Source organism: Hydra viridissima, unplaced genomic scaffold (assembly GCF_058129835.1).
Source record: "Hydra viridissima isolate aposymbiotic clone 2 unplaced genomic scaffold, HvirCarnegie_v1 scaffold_8, whole genome shotgun sequence".
Lineage (NCBI taxonomy): Eukaryota > Metazoa > Cnidaria > Hydrozoa > Anthoathecata > Hydridae > Hydra > Hydra viridissima.
The window spans coordinates 1,911,285-1,937,760 of record NW_028324307.1 but is presented as its reverse complement, the minus strand read 5'-3'; the positions used below and the strand labels follow the sequence as shown (position 1 = coordinate 1,937,760).

General features: G+C 32.2%; 2 protein-coding genes and 2 pseudogenes across 8 annotated transcripts in view; 3 read left to right on the top strand and 1 right to left on the bottom strand.

Moving 5' to 3' along the window:
• The window catches only part of LOC145187187 (uncharacterized), a 30,935-nt gene extending 29,069 nt beyond the window's left edge, over positions 1 to 1,866 (top strand). The window contains exons 34-37 of the mRNA XM_090094857.1: positions 777 to 833; positions 1,069 to 1,242; positions 1,337 to 1,417; positions 1,576 to 1,866. Of these exons, the coding sequence (XP_089950983.1) occupies positions 777 to 833; positions 1,069 to 1,242; positions 1,337 to 1,417; positions 1,576 to 1,644 (381 nt within the window). The 3' untranslated portion in view covers positions 1,645 to 1,866. The remainder of the gene's footprint in view (positions 1 to 776; positions 834 to 1,068; positions 1,243 to 1,336; positions 1,418 to 1,575) is intronic.
• A 1,307-nt stretch (positions 1,867 to 3,173) lies between these two features.
• LOC149884476 (uncharacterized) lies at positions 3,174 to 4,451 on the top strand. Its single transcript, XM_090096124.1, has one exon. It carries the CDS (start codon positions 3,582 to 3,584, stop codon positions 4,449 to 4,451), a length of 870 nt encoding a protein of 289 aa, XP_089952250.1. The 5' UTR covers positions 3,174 to 3,581.
• Positions 4,452 to 14,570: 10,119 nt separating this feature from the next.
• LOC149884475 (hydra actinoporin-like toxin 2 pseudogene) lies at positions 14,571 to 15,782 on the bottom strand (annotated as a pseudogene). Of its 3 annotated transcripts, none has more exons than XR_016455253.1 (2): positions 15,536 to 15,782; positions 14,571 to 15,335 (listed from the first exon to the last, which is right to left on the bottom strand). The product of XR_016455253.1 is annotated as a hydra actinoporin-like toxin 2 pseudogene, transcript variant X2 (transcript). The 3 variants fall into 3 exon arrangements; XR_016455252.1 differs by having other exon boundaries at positions 15,545 to 15,765; XR_016455254.1 differs by lacking the exon at positions 15,536 to 15,782 and adding an exon at positions 15,470 to 15,492.
• A 2,604-nt stretch (positions 15,783 to 18,386) lies between these two features.
• On the top strand, positions 18,387 to 21,071 carry LOC149884474 (hydra actinoporin-like toxin 2 pseudogene; annotated as a pseudogene). 3 transcript variants are annotated; one of them, XR_016455223.1, is made up of 2 exons: positions 18,387 to 18,543; positions 20,307 to 21,071. The product of XR_016455223.1 is annotated as a hydra actinoporin-like toxin 2 pseudogene, transcript variant X1 (transcript). The 3 variants fall into 3 exon arrangements; XR_016455225.1 differs by lacking the exon at positions 18,387 to 18,543 and adding an exon at positions 19,928 to 20,106; XR_016455224.1 differs by lacking the exon at positions 18,387 to 18,543 and adding an exon at positions 19,932 to 20,097.
• The last annotated feature ends 5,405 nt before the right edge of the window (positions 21,072 to 26,476 follow it).

Genomic DNA, 26,476 nt, shown 5'->3' with positions numbered 1-26,476 from the left:
TCATAGCTCGTGGTCTGCCTTGGCCAAGTCATCTAGCGTAATCATTGGACTCTAAAAACATTTGTAGAACCCTACCGACTGTTGTATGAGACACTTCAAATCTTCTACCAAGTTTGCAATTTGTTAATCCTTCGTTGCACAAACTAACAATTGCAACACATTCATTACGACTTAAATTTTGTCTATAAATTAAATTTTGTCTCTAAATTTTGAACGCTGCATTGCGAACAGATGTATTGCTCAAATGACAGTCATCTTTTCTACTGTCAATACATTTTAAAACCAATACATACTTGTCTTTTAGAAGTGAGGTTTAATTACAGCAAAACATGCTGCCTATGAAAAGCTGCTATAATTTTTAAATTAAATAAGGGAAACAGAATAAAACCAACAAAAGGCGTAACAATAAACATTATCATCTTTGCAATTGATAAATCCTGGAATTGCATAACATTCTTCGAAATAAGTCGGAATTTATAAGTAAGTAGTGCGTTAATTTTGCGGTTAAGAGTGGTAAAATTGACTGACTGGGAGTCTGGGAATTATTAACAGTATAACTCACTGGAGGTGAGTTTTAAAATGTGCAATTAAATAAAATATGTTATTAAAAATACTTTAAAATATATGCAATTATTTAGTAATTCTCAAGAAATAACTTAAGTTATATTGATAAGAAAAAATTTAATTATTTTCTTATTAATTACATACACACATATTTATTTATTCATTTATTTGTTTATTAGGGTATAAGTATATTACTGTTTGTAAATATTTAGGTATCAATCGAGCGTGGTATTAAATTAAACCCTTACTCTGACCCTATACATGATCAGGTAAGAAAAATTATAATCTTTATTAAAAATCTTTATTGAAAAGTACTTCAATTTGGTCAATTTGATTCATTAACACTTTTTTGTTCTAAATGAGGCTTTTAAAAGGTTGGTTGACTTTGTTAAGCCCTGAAAAATTAAACGTATCAAGTTAAGTACGAATGCTGAAAAAATGCACTGAAACTTCAACACATTGAAAAAAAAAAGTGTGAAAATGTAAACTTTTTTTATTTTTTAGTCTTTTTACTTGGACAAAGAACTGTTGGATCGTTTACAGGAAGAAGAAGGCGTAGTTGGGTTTGCCATCTGTCAGTGTTTAGGGGATGCTGTTTTTATCCCGGCTGGAGCCCCTCACCAGGTACTTAATCTCCACAGTTGCATTAAAGTTGCAGAAGATTTTGTTGGACCAGAGGTAATGAAGTATTTTGCTTTTAGAAATAGCATATTTAAGCTTAATTTTTCTAATTGATATTTTTTATATATTTTTTAACATATATTTTGCTCAGCACATGTCTCATTGTATCCAACTTACTCAAGAGTTCCGCCACCTATCTGATTTTCATACAAATCACGAAGACAAACTTCAGGTTTTTTAATTATTTTTTTTGTGGCTCTAAATGTGTTACTTTTGTGCTTATTTTATTAGCAGTTTCCTATCTAAGCTTTTTTTTTTTATAATCTTTTTTATAATTTTAGTTATATAATCATCTCGTCACCGGTACATCAGTCTTTTTGTTGATTTTAGGTGAAGAACATCCTCTTCCACACGGTCAAAGATTGTTTAGGGGTTATGAAGCAGTATTACAATCTCTAAAAGTCGATGACAATCTTTAATTCATGAAAAAAAAACTATTTGGATAAATTTGAGTTTGTCTCGTTTTGCTGCAGAACTTTTATAAACTCTTGCTTTTTTAATTTTTTTGAACGTCAGTTTTCGTTTCTCTGTTATTTAATGAACGTGAATTTTCGTTTCTCTGTTATTTAATGAACGTGAATTTTCGTTTTTCTTTTCTATTAACAAAGCTTAACAAAAACAAAACCTGATATTTGTGAATTGCGAATTTTTAACTTTTGAAAATGTAGTTGTAAAAGTTTTTTTTTTATGGCGATATCTGCTATCACACATACACACTGAGTATATATATATATATATATAGTATATGTATATACGAGTAGTAAAACCTTTGTTAATATCTGTATTGGTATTTATATATTTTTGGCTTAAAACAGATCGAAAATAATAAAAATAACACCAAATTTAACAAAGAAAACTTTTCAAAAAGGGTTTAAAAAAACGGATGTGATTTACTATTCATCTGCTGTAAAAAATTTCGGTGTAGGGCTCAGGTGACTCAAGTATTTTAGTAACTCGTAAAATGAACTTTGAGGATCAAAAAAAAAAACCAAAACTATGCTTAAATTATGTTGTTAAATCTAAAAATCAAATTCTAGTAAACGAAACATTCCAAATATTTCGTACAGCAAAAAATTAAAAGTTTCGCATCAACTTTGTGTTAATGAATAGGCCGGTGTAGTATGAGATTTTTACTCCCACTTTTTTTTTACTCCCCAGTAAAAATCTAATATGAAATTTTTACCGCGGAGTAAAAAACGTGTATGAGATTTTTACTCTCAAATTAATTTTAGCGAAATTACAAATAAACAAGACATGCACGCCAGATTTGCTGATATATTTAGTTATTTAAAATACAGAACGTATCTAAAAGAAGTTTTAAATAAAGGTGATAAAGCCAATTTTAGAAGGCAAACAAAGCCATTTATAGTTCATAATAATGAGCTATATCGTTTAAATAAAGCTGCAAAGGTATTCTATTATTTCAAAATGTTTTAAACAATTTTGTCATTTTTATCCTGTTATAACTAGAACCTAGTTACCAGTTATAGTTTTTTTTTAGAGAAAAGTTATTTGGAGCAGAGATGAACAACAAAACATAATAAAGCTTGTTCATGAAGGAAACGATATCTTTGTTGAGTCCAAAGCTTTATCTGGTCATACAGGTATTAATAACACTACACATCACATTCAAAGTAGATTTTTTTGGTATGCAATGACAAAAGATATTATAACCTATGTTTCCGAATGTGACCAGTGTCAAAAGTCGAAAAACAGGAAACTTCAGTCAAAACCATTGCTACAAAATGTTTTAATTCCAAAAGGTAATATGAAGCAAGTAGGAATTGATTTAACACAACTACCAAAAGTTAATGGCTATAAACATCTGGTCGTATTAGTCGACTACTTCAGTAAATGGGTTGAAGTAGAAGCACTTACTGATAAAACTGCTAGAACTGTGGCTTTTTTTTTTGTATAAACAGATATGTCGACATGGTTGTTTTGAAATTCAAATAAATGACCAGGGTCGTGAGTTTGTAAATGAAATTTCTAAAGAACTTCACTCAAAAGCAGGAACAATTCAAAGAATTACGAGTGCATATCATCCTCAAGCAAATGGATTAGTAGAGCGACAGAATCAAACAATTAAACGTACATTAGTAAAGGTCCTGGATGAGGCTGCTCTGGAATGGCCATACATTATTGATAGTGTTTTATTTTCATTGAGAGTTAGAAAACATAAGTCTACTGGGTTTTCACCATTTTCATTGCTTTACCAAAGGGAAGCAGTTCTTCCTATTGATTTAGATTGCAGTTTAATTGATTTTAATGATGATAACGCTCTTAGCAATGATGATTCCTCCAACAAAAAAATAATTTCAGAAACCTTTTATGCAATGAATAAAATGAAGAATGAACTTTTTGATGAAGCCTATCAAAATATAGAAAAATCTCAAAAAAGGCAAAAACTTGATTATGACAGGAGAATTGCTCCAAATTTTAAAATTAGCATAAATAAAAAAGTGTTGCTAAGAAATAGTAGACGTGATGATAGAAAAGGCGGGAAACTTGTAAAGCCTTGGACTGGACCATACATTGTAACATCCATTTCAAGCACAAATAACTGTACCTTGAAAAATCTAAAGGGGCAAGTTTTAAAAACAAAGTACAACTTCACAATGTTATGTTTATATAATGAAAAAATAACTGATGGTAAACAAGAAATCACATTCAATCAAATGAATATGCAAATTTCTATTGATAAGATTGGAAAATATGCAACTATTGAAATGAGAACTTCTATTTCTGAAAAATTTGGAATTGGTATTACCAAAAATATATTTACTGCAGATATTAATCTACTTTCATGTCCAAAACAACTACACAGTACCAGAGGCGATGGTAATTGCTTTTTTAGGGCAATATCTTATATCATTACAGGCAGTGAAAGCAGTTATGAAATTATAAGAGAAAAAGTTGTAAGACATATGTGTACCCATATTAATGATAAAATGGCTTCATATCAATCGGTCATAACATATCTAAATGAAAGTGGTATGAGTGATAATGCAACATGGGCAACTGATGCAGAAATAATTAAGTGTGCCTCATTCATGGGTATTGATATAAAAGTATATAGCAAATATGGTGAGGAATTAAAATGGCTGACTTACCCATGTAGTTTAACACTTACTCAGCTTAGTGAACATGCTATATTCCTTGACAATTCAACTGCAAATCACTTAAATGTTGTACTAATCACTTAAATGTTGTATATATATATATATATATATATATATATATATATATATATATATATATAGAGAGAGAGAGAGAGAGAGAGAGAGAGAGAGAGAGAGATTTTGACAGTGCCAAAGTTCCTTGAATAATTTAAATTTACTTGCTTTAATTTCTAGGACCTAACAAATAAATTATAATAATTTCTTTGTTAATATTTCCTTTCCGAGATATGAAATATAATAGGCGGTGTGAATAAAAATAAGCAATTGCTTTTGCTATGTGTTTTAGGAGCAATTACTTTTACGTAAAGTGGAGCAATTGCTCCGAAAACACATAGCAAAAGCAATTGCTCATTTTTATTCACAACGCCTAATGTAATAATCAATACTCCTAGCATTTGTGCCCATATTTATGGTAAGGTATGGGTTTTATCGCACTATTTTCCATAACAATTTAAATATCGTTTTTTCAAGGTTGTCAAGGGGAAAAAAACTCATTTAATATTAAGTTTAAATTTAAAGTTTAAAACAAATTTATTTATGTTATGTAAGTTTAAAACAAATTTATCACTATCGGGAATAGAATATAAATTTTACAGATACCTGCGTACTTAATCCGTTTTAATTAAAATAATAAAACAATTTTTACTTTCATTATGATTTTAATTCGTCATATTGAAATGTAGGAAATAAATTATTTTTAAAAAGTTGTTTGCTACTATATGTAAATTAAAATTTTAGTTAACAATAAAATTATTATTAAAAGTTTAACTTTTAAAAGCACTATATAAACATAACGGGAAAAACATCTAAAGGAAGTAAAAATCTCATAAAGAGAGTAAAAATCTCATACGCGTTTTTTACTCCCCGGTAAAAATTCCATATTAGATTTTTACTGGGGAGTAAAAAAAAAGTGGGAGTAAAAATCTCATACTACACCGGGTGAATAAAAATGAGCAATTGCTTTTACTCAGTAATTGGTCAGCTTTACGTGAATAAAAACTTCAGCAGTTTTCCTCATACTTTTATTCACGTAAAGGTAAGCAATTTACTCAGTAATTCCTCAATTTTACGTGAATAAAAACTAAAGAAACATTGTTGTTACCTGATCTTTGTGTTAATGAATGTAGATTCAATTAGTGGTGTGGAGAGAGGCAGAGTTAAATAAAAAATTAAAAAAAAAGGCAGGATAGAGTTACACGGTTTTTTTTGGCGGAAAACGTCTAAAAAAATTTCCATTTAATTCAAGAAGTTGGCTTTACTAATCATTTTGTTGATCGTGTGGTAAACCACATTCAATCGCTTCACCTTATTCCTTTAAAGGGTCTTTGTAATGATAATATTTTTGGAAAGAATCTGAAAAACTAGATAATTGGCTATGATCATAAAGTTATTACCAGAGATGGCCTAAAGATACCAAAAGATAGCAGCAAAAACACCTTCAAGTGTAACATCCCCGTGTAACAGAGACCAATCAATTTTTATTGCTTGTTTAGTGAATTATTTAGGAGTGGAAACGAAAGGCTTGAAATCAAATAGTAAATATGGAGGGCAGAGATGTTATGAGACTGAAACACGCAAAGGTACAGACATAAGAGAAAATCATAGTTTTCTGTTTTAATGGTAAAGTTGTCAGCCATATTAAATAGGAACTAAAGCACAAAATGACAGGTGACAGTATTGCTGTTTCTGTTACAAGTCTAGAATTCGGGAGTAAAAACGAGTTCTACTTTGAACTCTGAATCAATTTCTGCAATTTGTATTGACACTACTGCTGCAAATAGTGTCAATACAATTGCAGAAATTGATTCAGAGTTCAAAGTAGAACTCGTTTTCTAAGATTGAAAGGATTAATAGTAGACTTTATAAGAATTTAAAAAAAAAAACAACCCATTACTTTTGTTAATGTGTTTGCAAACAAATAAACTGCACATTATCCATGTCTGCAAGGCAAAAACTGTAATTAAAAGCAAAAGTCCAAAAAATACAGTTCACTAAAATTTTAAGAAGAAACGAGAACAATATTTTACCGTTTATTTCTAATCCTGATGCTAACTATAGATTTAATAAGGTTTTCAGAGAAATCACTTTTATTTTTTATATATGCATTAACTTTGATAAATGAAAAGATTTCAAAATTTATCAGCCTGGTGCTTACAACACCGGTGCTTGCCACGCTGGTCCCACGGTCCTTGAAATTTCATCACCAGTAATTGATTCTCTATGCGAACATCAAAAAGAAAACGTTTCTCAAACGTGCTTTAAAATTGCTATTTTCCGTGAATCCATGTTTCCTCAGTCGTTCAAAACATTCATTTTTAAATGACTTTTAATACTTCACAAATTACACTAAAAGAATGGAACTTGCCCAACTAATTCTATTCTCAGGCTTTTTATCAACCAAAGAAACTGTCAAATAACATCTAAAATGGTTCTTAAACGAGGCTCATATCTTCTGAAGACCATCTCCAGCAATGTGTCTGAAATAAAAGTCTTTAACGCAGTTCTCAGCATAAACAGGATTGATCAATGTTTACTAAATGTCTGAAGCTGACCAGATGACAACCAGATTACAAATGACCAGATGAAAACCAGATTACAAATGACCAGAAAGTTACAACTACAGCTAAAAACCTGTTGTTTGTACTCGTTTTTCATTTGTGCTAAAAAATAGTGTTTCGATTAATTTGTAAATTTATTGGAACTTAAAACTGTTTTTTTTCTTTCATTTATATTATAAAAAAAAATTTAAGATTCAATAAATTTACTAACTAATCGAGACAAAAGAGACGACAAGGAAACCTTTTGGGTAGTGAGAGTTTTCTTTTAAGATTTTTTACGTTTTTGGATTTTTTTACGTTTTTTTTTATGTTGTTGGTTTTTTTAAAGAAATCAAAAAACTGACCAAGAGAAAAATCGACAGGGTTCAAATATGGTAAAGTATTTCCTTCTTCAGATAGCAACGCTTTGTTTGGGATTTCAAAACAACTTTTTTTCAAAAACAAGAACTACACTCATCTGTTGTAATTGTTGCGGGATAGTTAAGCTATTTCCAGATTAAAAGCAATAAATATCCAAACGAACATTCCATAAATTATCATCACACCAAATGGCTTTTAGTTTTGATACAATTTTAAAGTGAATAAGTTAAATGAAATATATAGGAAAAAGAGAGCAGAATAAACAATAATAAAAGATCCGGAGACCCAAAAAATATTACTTGTGGTTTACTGAGCTTTTTAAAATTGTTTTTCAGAAAGTTGGAGAGACCAGGGCACCCTTCGCAGCTGCTCATTTTTCTAACCATCAAAAAGGGCTTTAATCAAAGATGTTAAAGAGAAAGTGAAGGGCTGCAGAAAATTATTTCAAAAATTTGATTGGCTGAAAAAATAAGTACCTGAATGAGGTGATCCGCAATCTAAAGAGGTCTACAAATCCAGGTGATCCGCAATCTAAATAGGTTTAGATCATTTTTTGCCACTATTAAAACATGTTTTTAATATTGAAATATAGGGGAAAAAATAATTGTGGGATCCTAAACTCTAAAAATTGAAAAGTTAGCAATATAGAAAATAGTTTTGCAGACTTCCACGATGCAAGTTTTACTGGAATTCCTAAAATTTCGCGGTTTTTTACAATCCCGAAATCGAGGAATTGAGCGTTTAATCCAGGAGTTTAACTTTTCAGGTTACGGGGAAAAATTGCTTTCAGTTTTCTTAATATCTCATCTTCTTCTCATTTTTTAACTTCTAACATCTTATTTGCTTAAACTTAATTTTTTTCCAGTTGAAACTTGAGTATTTTGAATGAAGAGTTAATGACATTAGTCCTTTAAAGATTTTTCAAAATAAAAAGCATTGATATTTTCTTTATACGTAAACATGCTTCCGTTTTTTAAACTTGGTAAGGAAAGTATCTTGCAAAAAATTTTCAAATTGTCGGCTGGTTGTTTATTATGTTTATAACTTTGTGGTTAATTATATCTTGAATAATGGCAGTTCTCAGCAGATCTTAAAGCTAAAGATTAAATAGTCCACCCACACTCAGTCAACACAGCGAAAAGTTATTGAAGATTTCAGCCCAAAAATGAGAAATAATAATCATAAATAAAACAGCGATGCTCTCTGTTTACCGATTACTATAGAAAAAGAGAAAAAATACTACCAAAAGTTTGGTGATCTGGATGACCATCTCTGATAAAACGGGTCTCTTGACTGGTGTCATACCTGCTAGTCTCTCAGCGTCAGGCATCGTCTTCATACTAGGGATGCGTATGTTGGCGCGCCATTGAAAAGTGATGCATATACTCTTCAAAGAGGTATCACTCCCTATATACCTGATCTTGTGCGGAAGCAGCCTTCCTCCAGGAAGGTATAAGCTCTGCTATTAAAAGTAGACAATTTACTGTCGAAGATTTTAAGGCTTTCGAAGAAAAATATCGGGTGTACCTCTACAGTGTCGATACGAACGTCAAAAAACATCTAACAGCGAGATTGAAGTAAAGCCCGAAACTCTCGAAGACATCAAGAGGTACCTCAATATGAGGAATTCTTAATTGCAGCCAATGATCTCATAGATAATGCTGGTCGTTAGAACAAGGCGTTTGCTCCACCACGTTTATCGCTGTTAGTGGCGAGGTCTGAACTGGGGCTGGCACCTGTGTCAAGTGCGGTTGAGAATGGGCTTCGGTGCGAGAGTCAACTTTCTGCTGATTTCGCGTTTGCACAATGAAGAAAATAAAAGTTGCGACTCAGATGGCGAGCGCTATATATATATATATATTAGGGTGGGTCGAATTTTTTTATTTTTCCTGTACATGAATAAAAAGTTGTCTTGGCATCAATACAGTATGAAAATAATATTTAAAGATTTTTTATGAAACGTTTAGGGGTCCCAACTTTTGATTAAAGCCTTACCTTATTTGATGTATTTTAACCATTTCCTTGGTACAGTCTAAATACGTACCAACTATAAATCATGGACTAAAATGCGTTGGCAAATGGTTTAGCACCTAACTACAAGTGCTAAAAAAGAAATGGAATAAATTTTATAACGTTATTTACATGTGACGTCACCAACATTAGCAACAAACCATGTGCTGGATTTTTTAGAAACAAGCAAAATATCTAATATATTATTTTGTAATTTTATTTTCTTCTTTGCAATAATAGATCTATAGTAAAATTCAAGTAGGCTAATATAGATGTATACTACAGTAGGCTATAGTTTAGACTGTAGAAAGATCACTTCGTTTAACATGTAGGCCTATTTATGAGAGGGCTAAACATATTATAGTCTGTATAAATATTGGAATATTTATTGATTTAATTCTTATGAAAAATTGTTTTAACAGCTTTTATTTATTGTAACCATAACTTGTTGTAGTTTTTTTTATTATTTTAGACAAATATATTAAATATCCATATTTATGTGTACACGAAGTGCAACTAAACATCCATTGTTTGGACAGTTAGTTGATCTTCCTGAAAATCAAATCCCATCATATGAAGACGTTATTAAGGCGTTCTATTATAATCAGAAAACAGTATTAGAAATTAGCTTGCAAGAAAGATATTCAATTTTAGCAGACAGAGTGAAATGTATTTATTCAAAAGCAAGTATTCCCACAATAGAAGTGAATAGCACAATCATTAGGGTTAGAAGACTTATGGATAAAGTACATACACTTGAAAAATATTCAGATGCAAAAAGAACATCAGACACGTTCACTGAAAAGTTGAATTCTTTTCAGCAGTTATTTGACATTTGTACCTGCAAATGCTTTGATTCGGGCATTAGAGATAGGAACTTATGCACGTGCCCACTGCCAAATAAAATTCCATTGATAGAGTGGGATTTCTGGGTTGACCAGAAAACTGTTAGAAATATGATAATTGGTGGAGTAGACAAAGAAACGACAGCAACACTGGAAAAGAGACAAAAACGCAAGTTTATGAAATTAGTGTGTGATGAAGCACAGTCAAAAGAGGTTGAATATGAAACTGAGGAAGATATTGATGAGGATGAGCGTAACACATCTGAAAGTAATTATACATCAGAGGAAGAGACAGTATCAGTGCAGAACAGAAACAAGTACAAGGAATTATGTAAAGCAGTTGATCGATGCAAAATTAGCAACAGAGATACATGTCTTATTGTTAATGCTGTTTTAAAAGACCTCAGTATGTTGTCTTCAGCAACAATTCTTGATCCTTCAAAGCTACGTCGACAAAGGAATTTCTGGAGAGATACTCTGGTTGAAGAACATATGCAGAGCAATAAGGAATTGTGCTGTATAGGCTTTGATGGAAAACAAGACGTTACATTAGTTGAGAGTTTTGGTTGTAGAAGAAGTAAAAAAGAAGAACACTATAGTATTGTCTCGTATCCAGGAAACATATACATCGATCATGTAGTTCCTGAAAGTAGTAAAGCTGCTGATATAACAAAGGAGTTAATGTCAGTTATTATAGAGACAAACTCCGTAGAAAGCATTCAAGGTGTTGTGTGTGATGGCACAAATAATAATACAGGTAAAAGCAACGGAATCATAAGAAAATTGGAGGAGAACTTAGGTAGACCATTACAGTGGTTGGTATGCCTTCTACACTGTAACGAGCTGCCATTTAGAAGGTTTTTGGCAGGCGTGGATTTTGCTCGAACTACAGGACCTTCCACATCGACAGGTACAATTAGCTCAGCTCTAGAATATGATCCGAATGAATTGCCTGTCGTTAATTATTTGCCCATTACTGGTAAGGTGACTGATTGTGATGAAGCTGTCAAGAAGGATCTTAGCACAGACCAACTGTACTTTTTAAAAGCATGTCTAGCAGTACAGCGTGGACGTCAGGCTTCTACAGACATTGATTTCCTCGAGAAGAGTTTACCTGGAAATATAAGTCATGCTCGGTGGTTGACGAAAGCCAACAGGATTTTGCGTCTCTACATGTCTAGAGAGGTGGCATCTCAACCTCTCAGAAGAGTAACGCATTTCATTTTGAACTTTTACGGACCCTCTTGGTTCAAAATCAAATCAAATTCTTCTTGCCAAAATGGTGCTAACAACTTCTTTTACTTAGTTCAGTTGTTTCAGGAACTTGATGCATTAGATCAGGCTGTGGTTCGTCCTGTTCTCGAAAATAACTGCTACTTTGCACATGCTGAAAACATTCTGTTAGCTGCAGTTAGTGATAGTGATATGGAAGTCCGTCGTTTTTCAGTAGAACAAATAATAAGAGCAAGAGAGAAGCAGACTAATAGTAACATACCGGTTCGCGTCTTTGATAAGAAGGATATAACATTAAATTTGGCTGCGACATCGTTCATTAACATGATTGACTGGGACCAGAGTAATGTTACATCTCCTCCGATGCTATCACACCTTTCAAATGATCAACTTACTTACACACATCCAATACTACTGCCCGATGTTCCATGTCATTCACAGGCAGTAGAGAGAACAATTAAAGACGTTAGCGCTGCGAGCTGTAAAGTTTATGGGAGAAAGTCCCGTCATGGCATGGTGTTACAGAGTAAGAAATCCAGATTAGAGATACCAAAAATAGACAGCAAGAAAGATTTTATTAACAGTTAGGTTAAACAACTTTGTATTGTTGCTGTTTAACATTGATTCGTTACAGTTTACATTATTTTTAATTTGTAATACATTGCAATACATTACACTAACATTGGGTATTTATGTAGTCTTTCTAGTCAGAGTTGGGACCTGTAGACACTGTCCATAAAATAAAAAGTGAGGTTTTTTCAAATGAGTACATCAAAAAGCAACTTTTTAGACATGTACAGGATCTCCAACTTAATATTTTTTACATTTCGACCCACCTTAATATATATATATATATATATATATATATATATATATATATATATATATATATATATATATATATATATATATATATATCTTTGAGGCAGATGTAAAAACAACTCCCAAAAAATTTGAGCTAAACAGGTCCACTCAATCTTTACCCCCTAAGCATTTTTTAGGAAAAAAATTCTCAAAAACAGCCGATTTCGCAGGTCCAGGGGGAAAGTTAAATTAGAAAAGTTTGAAATTTTTTTTTTTCTGAGATGTTTATTTTAACCCATATATTTTAGCAAAAATACATGGTATCGTAGTTTTTAAAAAAAAAATTTTTTTTATGTATCTAGATTTAAAAAAGTTACAATATTTGATAACATACCGTATTTATGTTACTGAAAAAGGATTATAACTATTTGTCCAAAATATATACTTTTTACTTTTTTAGTTATGATGATGATGATGATGTAATGATGATGATGTAATGATGATGATGATGATGATGTTGATGATAATGATGATGTTGATGATGATGATGATGTTGATGATGATGATGATGATGATGATGATGATGATGATGATGATGATGATGATGATGATGATGATGATGATATGATGATGATGATGATGATGATGATGATGATGATGATGATGATGATGATGATGATGATGATGATGATGATGATGATGATGATGATTTTTTAGTTAATAATGTAAATAATGTTAAGTTAATAATGTAAATCTAAAATAAAATTTAGTAATTTCTATAAGGTGGAGATTAGACGAGACCCAGCTTTAGTAGTTCAAAGACAATAATTGTATTCCTAAGATCAAGAATGCCAGCCCAGAATGCAATTTTGTTTTTGTTTTTGTTTTTGTTCAGGTAAACTTTAAAATCTTGTTGCTTTGTCAAATCTGCAGCGGATCCCCTTTTTTCATGCTTCTTAAGTTTTGAATTGTCATTGTTCAGATATGAAAGATTTTTTACTAGACTTTAATTGTTTAGTATAAAAAATCCATGGCTCTTTTACCTTAATGCAATCACATTTACTACTAATTGCACATCTTTCAAAGTTTTTCTAAGGAGGACAAGCAAGAATAGTTATATTTTTTGATGTTCTTGGGAAAAATGATTGGTTGTAAGCTAAGTGCTGCAGTATCTCCATACCTGCTGGAAGCTGACGCCTTGTTTACAAAAAAATAAGTAATAAGAAGTTTAGCTAAAATTTTTAGCTTAAGGAATTCATCTATTTAAATGCCAAAAAGAAAAAATATCTATTTAAATGCAAAAAATAAATTATCTTTAAATATAAAAAATAAATTATCTTTAAATGCAAAAAAACACTTATCTATTTAAATGTAAAAAAAAAAAATTATCATTTTGAATGCAAAAAATAAATTATCTATTTGAATGCAAAAAATAAATTATCTATTTGAATGCAAAACAGAAATGGTATTGGGCGAGGGCGAGGGCGATTGATTTGTTTTGGTAAAGTAAGTGAAAATACATGTTCTCAAAATAGTGCTGCTCATAAATATTCAGTTGAACAAGAAAATGATTTCCACAGCAAACAATACCATTTCTTTTTTTTCAGAATATCAATTTTCTCTCTCTATCTCTTTCTATCTCTGTCTGTCTGTCTGTCTGTCTGTCTCTCTCTTTCTCTCTCTCTCTCTGTACCTGTCTCTCTCTGTACCTGTCTGTCTGTCTGTCTGTCTCTCTGTCTCTCTCTCTGTCTCTCTCTCTCTGTCTGTCTCTGTCTCTCTCTCTGTCTCTCTCTCTGTCTCTCTCTCTGTCTCTTTCTCTCTGTCTCTGTCTCTGTCTCGCTCTCTCAACTTGCTTCTTCGCTCATAAACATTCTCTTACTTAGTACAACAGGTGAATTTATTATTATCAGTCCAATTACTTTAGTTTTCATTTATTTAAAATCGTGTTATAATCATTTTAAAAGCGTGTTAGAACTAATTTTAAATCGTGTTTGAATTATTTTTAAACCGCGTGTTTTTAACACTGAAAAGAGGCACGAGATCTCTCTTGATTAAAGTGGAACTGCTTTTTCTTTTTTGTGAGGAATCAAAGTTTTTAAGACGATTTTTCAAATTTGCTAACCAAGTTCAGTAACCTATAAGTTTTCAAAGATGGAGATTTAGACGATAGATTTACATCCTTGCCGACGATATAGAAATGTAAAGACTTCGAGTAAAAAAAAAAAGCGAATTGACATCACTTTCTCGTTCATTCAAGCGAGGTTTTGTATTTCTTCTCTTTCTTTTTGTTCTTAACTAAGTAACTGCGCTTTTGCGAGAAACAAGAAACAGACTTTAGAAGCGTTTATTTCTTAAATAACAGAAGCGTATAATTTGTGCAATAAAATACAAAAACTATGAAAATAGAAAAAAACAAAAATCAACAATAAAAAGTGTTCAACGATGATTGTGACTCATAAGAAGCATTCTTTTTCATTCGCCGATGCTTCGAATAGCTTCAGCTGTAGATAATTACACTTTAACCGTCGAAATAAACTTTAAACACGGCTTGGCTTCGGTCGCTCAAGTAGAAAGTTGCACCGTCATATTTCGCCCAGTTGCCTCCTCTAACCGGATATGGACAACCACCTTTTCCGTTGTACATGTCGTAAAAACTTTCCATTTTGTTGGACACATGAACGCTGCAGTAAGAGCTATGCAAATTCCAATCGTACGGAATCACTGCCATTAAGTTAAGAATCTTGTCACCGTACGTATAATGAACAACGCCTGCTGCACCAGTTGCAGATCCGCTTGTTTTTTCCCACACAAAGGCTCCTGTGGTTCCAGGTGCGATTTCAGGCAGAGGCGTGGCCAGATTTCCAAACTCACTAGTGCTTCCCGAACCATAAAGCGTTTTACCGGATCGGTTTTCTATGGCGCATTTCCAATATCTCACAGAACTTCCTGATACGCTGCTTAAAGCTATGTCTACATTGTCGTTTTCCATTTCGTCATAAAATGCATGGATAGACGAAGAGAGAAGAAAACACGCCAAACACAATGACAAAATCATCGCTGCGTTTAAGCTGTGAGTTGGTGAGTTGACTCAGCAATCCCTAAATTTATCAAAACGCAACATTTTTCTATTTCTGTTCGGAATAAAGAAACCAAAATACACACGTTCTTAGTTCAACAGTCAAAAGTGCTTTTTTCAAATGAAAAATGTCATTAAAAGGAAAACGTAACGAACATTTGTCCCGTATACAAAGTACATATCATGGTTTTAAATGTATGCCAAAAAACAAAAAATGTATACGTTTAAAACCTCGGTGACTAAAGGAACTACAATGTTGGTTTCTCTTCAAGATCGCTTCGACTAATGCAATCAATCGTAGTCAAAGCGGTAATCCGACTACTACTCTAGTTATTTAATCACAAATTGGTGCATAATTAACGGATTTGCTACTTCAACTACGGTTGATGCAGCAAGAAATTGATGGTTTAAGTGCCTAATTACAAAACTAACTGCATGACTCAAGAAGGAAAAACGTTGTTAGAGCAACGGGTTGCACGCGGATTAGAGTTATTTACAGTTCATTCAAGTTATGCGGTTAAAACATCAAAATGTATTACATTTTTTGATATGTGGCATCGAACCGCCGGCCCATGACAAGCCTCGCTTTCTACATTTAGGACCCTGAGTAAATACAATTCAGTAGGAATTAAGTGGCAACATTGGCAAACCGTTTTACCGACAAGTCAAACTGAAATGCAAAAGTTTGTTATCGGCAAGTTAAAGAATTTTTAGGAAACTGTTGGTTTAAATCCTGAGTGACGAGCAAACACGGTAGACCAATAGCGAACAGAGCAAGTTTAGTGAACTGAAAAAAAAAACACGTCTAGAAAACATAGCATAGGTCATACAGCATAGTTATACTGTACAATCTGCATACAGAATTACCGTTAATGATAAAATCGTGAAGGTTAATGATAAAACCGTGGAAGTTAATGATAAAATCGTGAATATTTCAATGTAGTTTTGGGGAAACTAAACTTTAACACCGTTTATCGAAAATTTACAGCGACGGACTTGCGCCTTGACGTTTAGAGTAAAAAAAAACTTTTTAGCTCTTACGAGTACACGCTTTAAACCGTTGTAAACAAGATAAGCTTTAAAGTGTCATATTTACATCGGTATTTCGCCTACCCACACGAGTTGATGATAAATTATCATCAACATGCTGTCAACTATGACGGTAAAAACCTTTCGAAAAGATGCTCTTTTAGCACAATGACCATTTATTAACGGTCGTCCTGCCACCAAAAAAAATATCAAACTCATATTTTTGAACTAAAAGCAGACAAGAATAAGTTTTTTTATCCCGATCTCCACACATCATCTCCTACCAGGTTTACTGCTGGTCATCTACCATAAGAATATAAAACTCGATGAAAAATATCACTTTAGGCTTTTTTTCAAAAATCTGTTTAAGCATTCTGTTCTAATAAACATGTCCAAACATCTTGTCAAAAATCACGTCAAAAATCACGTCATCTTGTCAAAAATCACGTAAAGAAAATACGCGTCAATAATAACGTATCGAAAACGACGTAATAGATAAAAGTAAAAAAAAAAACAAAAAACACGTTTGATTAACGGAATTCTGAAAACTGATTTTTGTCTTAAGTAAATAATGGTACTTTTAAAAAACTTTTATTCTTCTAAACACACACAAAAGGTTATAACAAAGTTAGTTTCTGAAGAAGCTTTTGTCATAGATTTTGACGATAGCGATGTTGATCTTCATATTGATTATAGTGATCTCGAGAATACAAATATAGAAAAGGATTTGTGCATCTGCAGTGATTTTACTTGCTCAGAATCAGAGTTTAGTGAAGATGAAAGTTCTGATGATGAAAGTATCAATAATAAAATGACTTCAGCAAATAAATTTTTTAATCATGCAAATTTTATTATTATTAATATTGTTGTTATTATTACCAATATTAATAGTAGTATAGCATCTCTATGCAAATGTTCGAAACTTGATTCAAATTTTATTCGAAAGATTATCTCTGTTGTTATTCAAGATTGTTAAGGACATCTGAATTTCGTTCATATTTTATCTACCTCAAAAGACGGTGTTGGCTTGCCTTCGTACTTCTTTTGTGATTTTAATCAAGTATAATTTAACTTTGTTCTGCAGAACTATGCCTTTTTAGAAAAGGTGAGGACTTCACGGTGTTTGTGTAATTCTATTTAATAGCTGATAAACTCTTCTGTCTGCCTCTTCTTCTTCTTCTTCTTTTTTACTTCAAAAGTATTGATGGTTTCCAGACTTGAGCACGTGTTCGTTTAATTACTTAATCACTGCACTGTCATGGGACTTAGCGCTATAGTCTCTTTGAAACATCAAGGTGACACAATCATGACTTTAACCACTGCACTAGTAATTGGAACAAATCATCGATGTTTTTCTTTCTCTTTTTCTCCCCATTCAGTCGCCCCTAATCGTTAGCATTAGCAAAACACTTCAAACATCACTAACTTTTAAATATATATTTTGGATATCTGTTTTGTGTGCATGTTTTATGTATATGTTTTGTGCACATGCTTAAATACAGCCCAGTTTATCAATGCTATATCAGTTGGAAGAAAAATTTAGGAAAGTAGATTAAATGCTGAAATCGAAACTTTTTCGTTTGCATGACTCTTTAGTTTTCTCTGTCCAAAAATTTTTGCTAATCATTGTCTTAAGGCTCATGCTATTCCTTCTCACTGAGGCATTCGCTGTTCAGTCTTGACCAAGCAACGCAAAAGTGTTTGCAAGTTAAATGAAAAGATATTTGGTAGATTACCATTGAATTACATTTACTAAGGGTTCTAAATGTAGAAAACGAGGTTTTTCATAAACCGGATTTTCGATCCCAGTGCTTAAAAAAGATAATACACTTTGAAATTTTGGGAGAATAGTTTGAATAAATTATGATTAACTCATAGTTTGCTCTGGCAACTTTTTTTTTCTTTTGGAATTATACAATTAGTTTTGTCATTAGGGACTTAAGCCACTAATTTCTTGTTGCATCATCCGTAGTTAGGGTAGTAACTCAATAATTAGGAATCAATTTGAAGTTAATTATCCAATTACTATTCCGACTACGATTGGTTGTAGCAGCTGGAGCTATCTTGAACAGAAATCAACGTTATAGTTCTTTTGCTTCTCTGAGGTCAACGAGCTCGTATTAAAAATACAAAAGCTTAAAGCAGCGTTCACGTATGTTAAAAATCCGAGTGACGAAAAAGGAGTTGCAAGTTTAACATTGGTGAGTTTCACATGACTCTAAATAGTTTATAATTAGTTTTATCTATTTTACGTTTTCTTTCCCGTTTTTGTCTTAATAATAAATGTTCAGTTTTCAAAATATTTCTTTAAAAATATTTTCAAAAACTTTCTTTATTTTAAAAGACACAGGCTTATCTACCATTGCATACATTGAATAAACGTAAAACCATTTCCACACTGCCTACAACGACTTTGTGCAATGTGCATGATTAAGAAATTTATTTGCTTAAGTCATTTTATTATTGATACTTTCATCATCATCAGAACATTCATCTACACTAAACTCTGATTCTGAGCAAGTAAAATCACTGCAGATGCACAAATCCTTTTCTATATTTGTATTCTCGAGATCACTATTATCAATATCAAGAACAGATTTTTTTGAAAAAGCCGAAAGTGATATTTTTCATCGAGCTTTATATTCTTATGGTAGATGACCAGCAGTAAACCTGGTAGGAGATGATGTGTGGAGATCGGGATAAAAAAACTTATTCTTGTCTGCTTTTAGTTCAAAAATATGAGTTTGATATTTTTTTTGGTGGCAGGACGACCGTTAATAAATGGTCATTGTGCTAAAAGAGCATCTTTTCGAAAGGTTTTTACCGTCATAGTTGACAGCATGTTGATGATAATTTATCATCAACTCGTGTGGGTAGGCGAAATACCGATGTAAATATGACACTTTAAAGCTTATCTTGTTTACAACGGTTTAAAGCGTGTACTCGTAAGAGCTAAAAAGTTTTTTTTTACTCTAAACGTCAAGGCGCAAGTCCGTCGCTGTAAATTTTCGATAAACGGTGTTAAAGTTTAGTTTCCCCAAAACTACATTGAAATATTCACGATTTTATCATTAACTTCCACGGTTTTATCATTAACCTTCACGATTTTATCATTAACGGTAATTCTGTATGCAGATTGTACAGTATAACTATGCTGTATGACCTATGCTATGTTTTCTAGACGTGTTTTTTTTTTCAGTTCACTAAACTTGCTCTGTTCGCTATTGGTCTACCGTGTTTGCTCGTCACTCAGGATTTAAACCAACAGTTTCCTAAAAATTCTTTAACTTGCCGATAACAAACTTTTGCATTTCAGTTTGACTTGTCGGTAAAACGGTTTGCCAATGTTGCCACTTAATTCCTACTGAATTGTATTTACTCAGGGTCCTAAATGTAGAAAGCGAGGCTTGTCATGGGCCGGCGGTTCGATGCCACATATCAAAAAATGTAATACATTTTGATGTTTTAACCGCATAACTTGAATGAACTGTAAATAACTCTAATCCGCGTGCAACCCGTTGCTCTAACAACGTTTTTCCTTCTTGAGTCATGCAGTTAGTTTTGTAATTAGGCACTTAAACCATCAATTTCTTGCTGCATCAACCGTAGTTGAAGTAGCAAATCCGTTAATTATGCACCAATTTGTGATTAAATAACTAGAGTAGTAGTCGGATTACCGCTTTGACTACGATTGATTGCATTAGTCGAAGCGATCTTGAAGAGAAACCAACATTGTAGTTCCTTTAGTCACCGAGGTTTTAAACGTATACATTTTTTGTTTTTTGGCATACATTTAAAACCATGATATGTACTTTGTATACGGGACAAATGTTCGTTACGTTTTCCTTTTAATGACATTTTTCATTTGAAAAAAGCACTTTTGACTGTTGAACTAAGAACGTGTGTATTTTGGTTTCTTTATTCCGAACAGAAATAGAAAAATGTTGCGTTTTGATAAATTTAGGGATTGCTGAGTCAACTCACCAACTCACAGCTTAAACGCAGCGATGATTTTGTCATTGTGTTTGGCGTGTTTTCTTCTCTCTTCGTCTATCCATGCATTTTATGACGAAATGGAAAACGACAATGTAGACATAGCTTTAAGCAGCGTATCAGGAAGTTCTGTGAGATATTGGAAATGCGCCATAGAAAACCGATCCGGTAAAACGCTTTATGGTTCGGGAAGCACTAGTGAGTTTGGAAATCTGGCCACGCCTCTGCCTGAAATCGCACCTGGAACCACAGGAGCCTTTGTGTGGGAAAAAACAAGCGGATCTGCAACTGGTGCAGCAGGCGTTGTTCATTATACGTACGGTGACAAGATTCTTAACTTAATGGCAGTGATTCCGTACGATTGGAATTTGCATAGCTCTTACTGCAGCGTTCATGTGTCCAACAAAATGGAAAGTTTTTACGACATGTACAACGGAAAAGGTGGTTGTCCATATCCGGTTAGAGGAGGCAACTGGGCGAAATATGACGGTGCAACTTTCTACTTGAGCGACCGAAGCCAAGCCGTGTTTAAAGTTTATTTCGACGGTTAAAGTGTAATTATCTACAGCTGAAGCTATTCGAAGCATCGGCGAATGAAAAAGAATGCTTCTTATGAGTCACAATCATCGTTGAACACTTTTTATTGTTGATTTTTGTTTTTTTCTATTTTCATAGTTTTTGTATTTTATTGCACAAATTATACGCTTCTGTTATTTAAGAAATAAACGCTTCTAAAGTCTGTTTCTTGTTTCTCGCAAAAGCGCAGTTACTTAGTTAAGAACAAAAAGAAAGAGAAGAAATACAAAACCTCGCTTGAATGAACGAGAAAGTGATGTCAATTCGCTTTTTTTTTTTACTCGAAGTCTTTACATTTCTATATCGTCGGCAAGGATGTAAATCTATCGTCTAAATCTCCATCTTTGAAAACTTATAGGTTACTGAACTTGGTTAGCAAATTTGAAAAATCGTCTTAAAAACTTTGATTCCTCACAAAAAAGAAAAAGCAGTTCCACTTTAATCAAGAGAGATCTCGTGCCTCTTTTCAGTGTTAAAAACACGCGGTTTAAAAATAATTCAAACACGATTTAAAATTAGTTCTAACACGCTTTTAAAATGATTATAACACGATTTTAAATAAATGAAAACTAAAGTAATTGGACTGATAATAATAAATTCACCTGTTGTACTAAGTAAGAGAATGTTTATGAGCGAAGAAGCAAGTTGAGAGAGCGAGACAGAGACAGAGACAGAGAGAAAGAGACAGAGAGAGAGACAGAGAGAGAGACAGAGAGAGAGACAGAGACAGACAGAGAGAGAGAGACAGAGAGAGAGACAGAGAGACAGACAGACAGACAGACAGGTACAGAGAGAGACAGGTACAGAGAGAGAGAGAGAAAGAGAGAGACAGACAGACAGACAGACAGACAGAGATAGAAAGAGATAGAGAGAGAAAATTGATATTCTGAAAAAAAAGAAATGGTATTGTTTGCTGTGGAAATCATTTTCTTGTTCAACTGAATATTTATGAGCAGCACTATTTTGAGAACATGTATTTTCACTTACTTTACCAAAACAAATCAATCGCCCTCGCCCTCGCCCAATACCATTTCTGTTTTGCATTCAAATAGATAATTTATTTTTTGCATTCAAATAGATAATTTATCTTTTGCATTCAAATAGATGATTTATTTTTTGCATTCAAATAGATAATTTAATTTTTGCATTTAAATAGATAATTTATTTTTTGCATTCAAATAGATAATTTAATTTTTGCATTTAAATAGATATTTATTTTTCGCATTCAAATAGATAATTTAATTTTTGCATTTAAATAGATAATTTATTTTTTGCATTCAAATAAACAATTATTTTTTTTTTTGCATTCTAAAAGATAAAAAAAAATTTTTTTACATTTAAATAGATAAGTGTTTTTTTGCATTTAAAGATAATTTTTATTTTGCATTCAAATAGATAATTTTTTTTCTTGCATTCAAATAGATAATTATTTTTCTTGCATTCAAATCGATAATTTATCTTTTGCATTCAAATAAATATTTTGTTTTTTGCATTTAAATAGATAACTTTTTTCATTCAAATAGATAATAGCCTCTTATGTGCTTGTTGAAGATAGGGGTCATCCGGAAGTAGGATTAGTAGAATATACAGATCCTGTATTACTGTCTGCTGTTTTAATACCATCTACATCCACTGCATCAGAAAAAATTAATTTGCTAAGAAAAAAAAAAAAAGAAACCTGCAAAAAATTGAAGATCGACTGCAAATATTTCAAAAAGAAACAATCAGTGTTTTTGTCAAATATAAACAATAGTGTGAAATATAATTTATATTTAATAAACGTAATTTATATTTAATAAATAAAAACAATAATTTACAGCTATTCGCGCACAATTCTAGGGATATGTCTGCATCACTTACAAATTTCATCTTCATTACAGAACATTTTACAGAACTACAGAACACAGCGGAAAATTTGTAAAAACAGTTTTTTTTAATATAATAAGTTGAACTGTTTTTATTTTTGTAAAAATCTTTATTATTGTTCTTATTTTCTTTTTATTTTCTTTGCAGATTTCAAAATTATTTAATTATGCATATATGTACGTGTAAGAAGCTCAATATAAATAAAAGTAACTAAATATAACAGATCCAACTGTTTGTAATTTCACTCATACATTCCTAATAAAAACAACATCACTTTGCTTTTTCAAAACGTATTAATGGAAGAGTTGACCTTTAATGATATTTCGGATTCGCCAGCCTTCATTTAATACATCATTTTAAAAATAACGCTCTCTACGCTTCAAAATAAAATCGTCATTGTATGGAATTACTTCTCTATCGAGATTTTTTTTAACGTACACGTTGTGTACTTAATGCACATCAACACCACACCAATAACAGAAACACGCATACAATAAAATTATACGTCAAATGGCGTCCAATTCTAGAATCGAATATGTGAAAATGTACCGAATTGTAAAAAAACTGCTTCAAGCCGATAAAGTATTGATTATTTTTTTAGAACTAAATGCATTTAGGACAGAATGAAACGATCGATTTAAGCATTTAGAGCAATTCTTGTGTATAACTATAATCTGTTATAAAAATAAAGACGAAGTAAGTGCATGCTACAAACCATTATAAATAAAGCTGAACTCGTTATTTAATCGCACAAGTAAATTTAACATTTTCTGCTTCTTTCATGCTATCTTGACCTAAAGTTACTACCATAAAAAAAAAAAAGATTAAAATCAAAACTTAAAACTCATGCAAGTACCACACTATGATTTTTTTCATTAGTCCCAACTTAAGTGAGGGAAAATGGACATTTCCAATAACGGACTCTCAGCGTCATGATTTAATTCAAAACAGTCCCCATCAAAATCTAGAAAAATCTGATTAAAGTTATATCTAAGACGCAAATAACAGAGAGAGAGAGAGAGAGAGAGAGAGAGAGACATTTTTCTAAATTTCGTTTTACGCGAAAATTGATTAACGGCGAAATTCAACACCGCAGATGGTTGGTTTACTCCTTGTCTAAAGATAAAGTTGATTGCTTTCCTTCTAGACATTTTTGACATACTCCCTTGCGTGGTTGGTGCGTGATTGTCAGCAAAGATTTCTGATCTGAGTTGGATATTTCATAGACTTGAAAAAAATCAAGGACATATGGAGTGCATGGTTAAATGGATGGAGTTTTATAAAAGAATCAAATACGGAAAAACAACAGATAAGGAAAATGAGAGATTGATTAGAAAACCTCAAAATTATTGTTATTATTTGTTTGAAAGATCGATGTAGTAAACATTTAAGCCTCACACAATCTGGCATTTCGAGATCATAGCGAATCACTTAACCTTGACAATAGCAGAAACAGTGGTAATTTTGTAGACTTATTTAAGTTATTATCCAAATACGATCTGACGATAAAGGAGCACTTGCAACTAATTAATGAAAAGCAAATTGCTGAGCCACAATTATCTGAGCCACGACATTCAAAATGAATTATATTGATGTCTAAAACAGTTATTGATGAAGTTAAACACAGAGTTAAACAAGCAAAATACTATGCCTTCTTGCTCGATTGCACCAGAGATGCAAGTCGTGTTGTACAAATGTCAATAATATTAAGATTTTGCAATTCTTCAACTGGAGCAATAGAGGAACATTTTGTTGGTTTTATTGCCGTTACGAAAACTACAGGAGAGCACTTAGCAAATTCTATATTACAAGAACTAGAAAGAAATGGTCTGGATGTACAAATGGTCTGGATGTACAAATGGTCTGGATGTACAAAACTGTTGAGGACATGGATATGATAATGGCGCTAATTTGGTAGGCATTAATAAAAGTGTCAGAACAAGAATACTCAACGTTATTCCAAGAGTATTCATCACACCGTGAGGATGTTATAGCTTGAATTTACTTTTAACAGATGCAGCTAATTCTTCTACAACAGCTAACAAATTTTTCAGCTTTATTAATAAAATCAATGTGCTCTTTTCGAAGTGAAGCAAGCTTTGGGAACTTGTAAAAACTAAATTAAAAATAAAACTAAAACCTCCTTCAGAAATAAAGCAGTAAAAGCTATACTATTGCAATTTGATAATGTTATCGAATGCGTGAATGACTTAAAAAATAAAATAGGACGACTCTGAAACTTTAAGCGACTGTAAAGCAGTTTTGAACGAAATGTTAACTTTAGGATTTATTGTTGCTATACACGTGTGGTTGAGATTTTACTACATGTAAATAATACAAGTAAACTAAGCAATCGGTTTAAGTGAACTTAAAAGTCGCTGTTGATATTTTACGTTCATTTTGTAGTTGGATTCAAGAATTCCGTGATACTGGATTTGAGAAAAGTGTTGCAGATGCTCGATTGTTTGTGGAAGCGCTTACGAAATTGAGTCACAACTTAAAGAAAAAAGAGTAGTAAGAAAAAAAACTAATGTTCGGTTATGAACACACGCGCTGAACCTTTACAATCTGCTGAAACACAGTACAAAGTTAATTTTTTCAACACAATGATAGACGCAGTCATAGTCGGCACTGAATGTTGATTCAAAGCGCTTAAGGAATATTTTAATTGTTTTGGTTTTATTTATGATATCATTTATTTGAAATATCTGTCAAGAGAGGACCTGCTCAAGCATTCTAATGATTTTGGTGCAATACTTCGGGAAGGTGAAAACAGCGACATAGATCCTTTTAAATTTTGTGAAGCACTTCAAACTTTAAAATCCACTTCACTAGAAAATATAAATGATGCAAAACACTTTATACTGTACATTTTAGAAAACAATTTTCAAGAAATCCAAATCTTTACGTAGCAATCAGAATCATGATCACAATTCCAGTAAGTGCAGCTTCTGCTAAGAGAAGCCTCTCAAAGTTAAAACTAGTTAAGATCTACTTAAGAAGCATGATGAAGATATCTGCGTTATCCATTTTGTCCATTGAAGCTGAAATAGCCGCTGGTGTTAGTTATGACACAATTTTGAAACGATTCAGCGAGGCTAAAACCAAAAAAGTTCACCTTTTTAAATTTGTGTTTGTGTAATTTTTGTCATTAATTCATATCATAATTAACAATGAAGCTCATATACTACTCCTAAGTTTTATTACAATTAAAAGTTGATTTACTAACAAACATTATTACTATTTATAATGAAAATTAATACTTAAGTATTAAGAACAAATAAGTGTGAATACTTATATCAAAATTAAATGTAGAATAAATGTTTAAAATAATTAACAATAACAGTTCTAAGGGGCTGTTTATGTGAAAAGCAGGCTAGCTCGTTTGCAGGGCTAGCCCGTTTACCGAAATCTCGACGTCATCTTTGTTTCAACTTAATTTATTTTGCGTTTATATGATTAAGTGAGCCCGGGAAGTGAGATCTCACTGTTTTTTGCTGAGATCTTGGCAAACCGGCTAGTCTTTGTCCATATAAACAGCCTCTTACTTGTGTTTATAACTTTCAATACAATGTAGTGCTAAATAAAAATTCAAGCCAGGAGATTAGACCAAATCAAGGTTTGTTTTTAATAGTTTATTTTTTTTACTTAAAGGGGCCACTGGCGAAAATAGGGAGTTGTTGAATATTTTTTATACGA

What these genes read in the sequence shown, in the direction of transcription:
- LOC149884476 (XM_090096124.1), top strand. Translation starts at nt 3,582, where the DNA reads ATGAATAAAATGAAGAATGAACTTTTTGATGAAGCCTATCAAAATATA.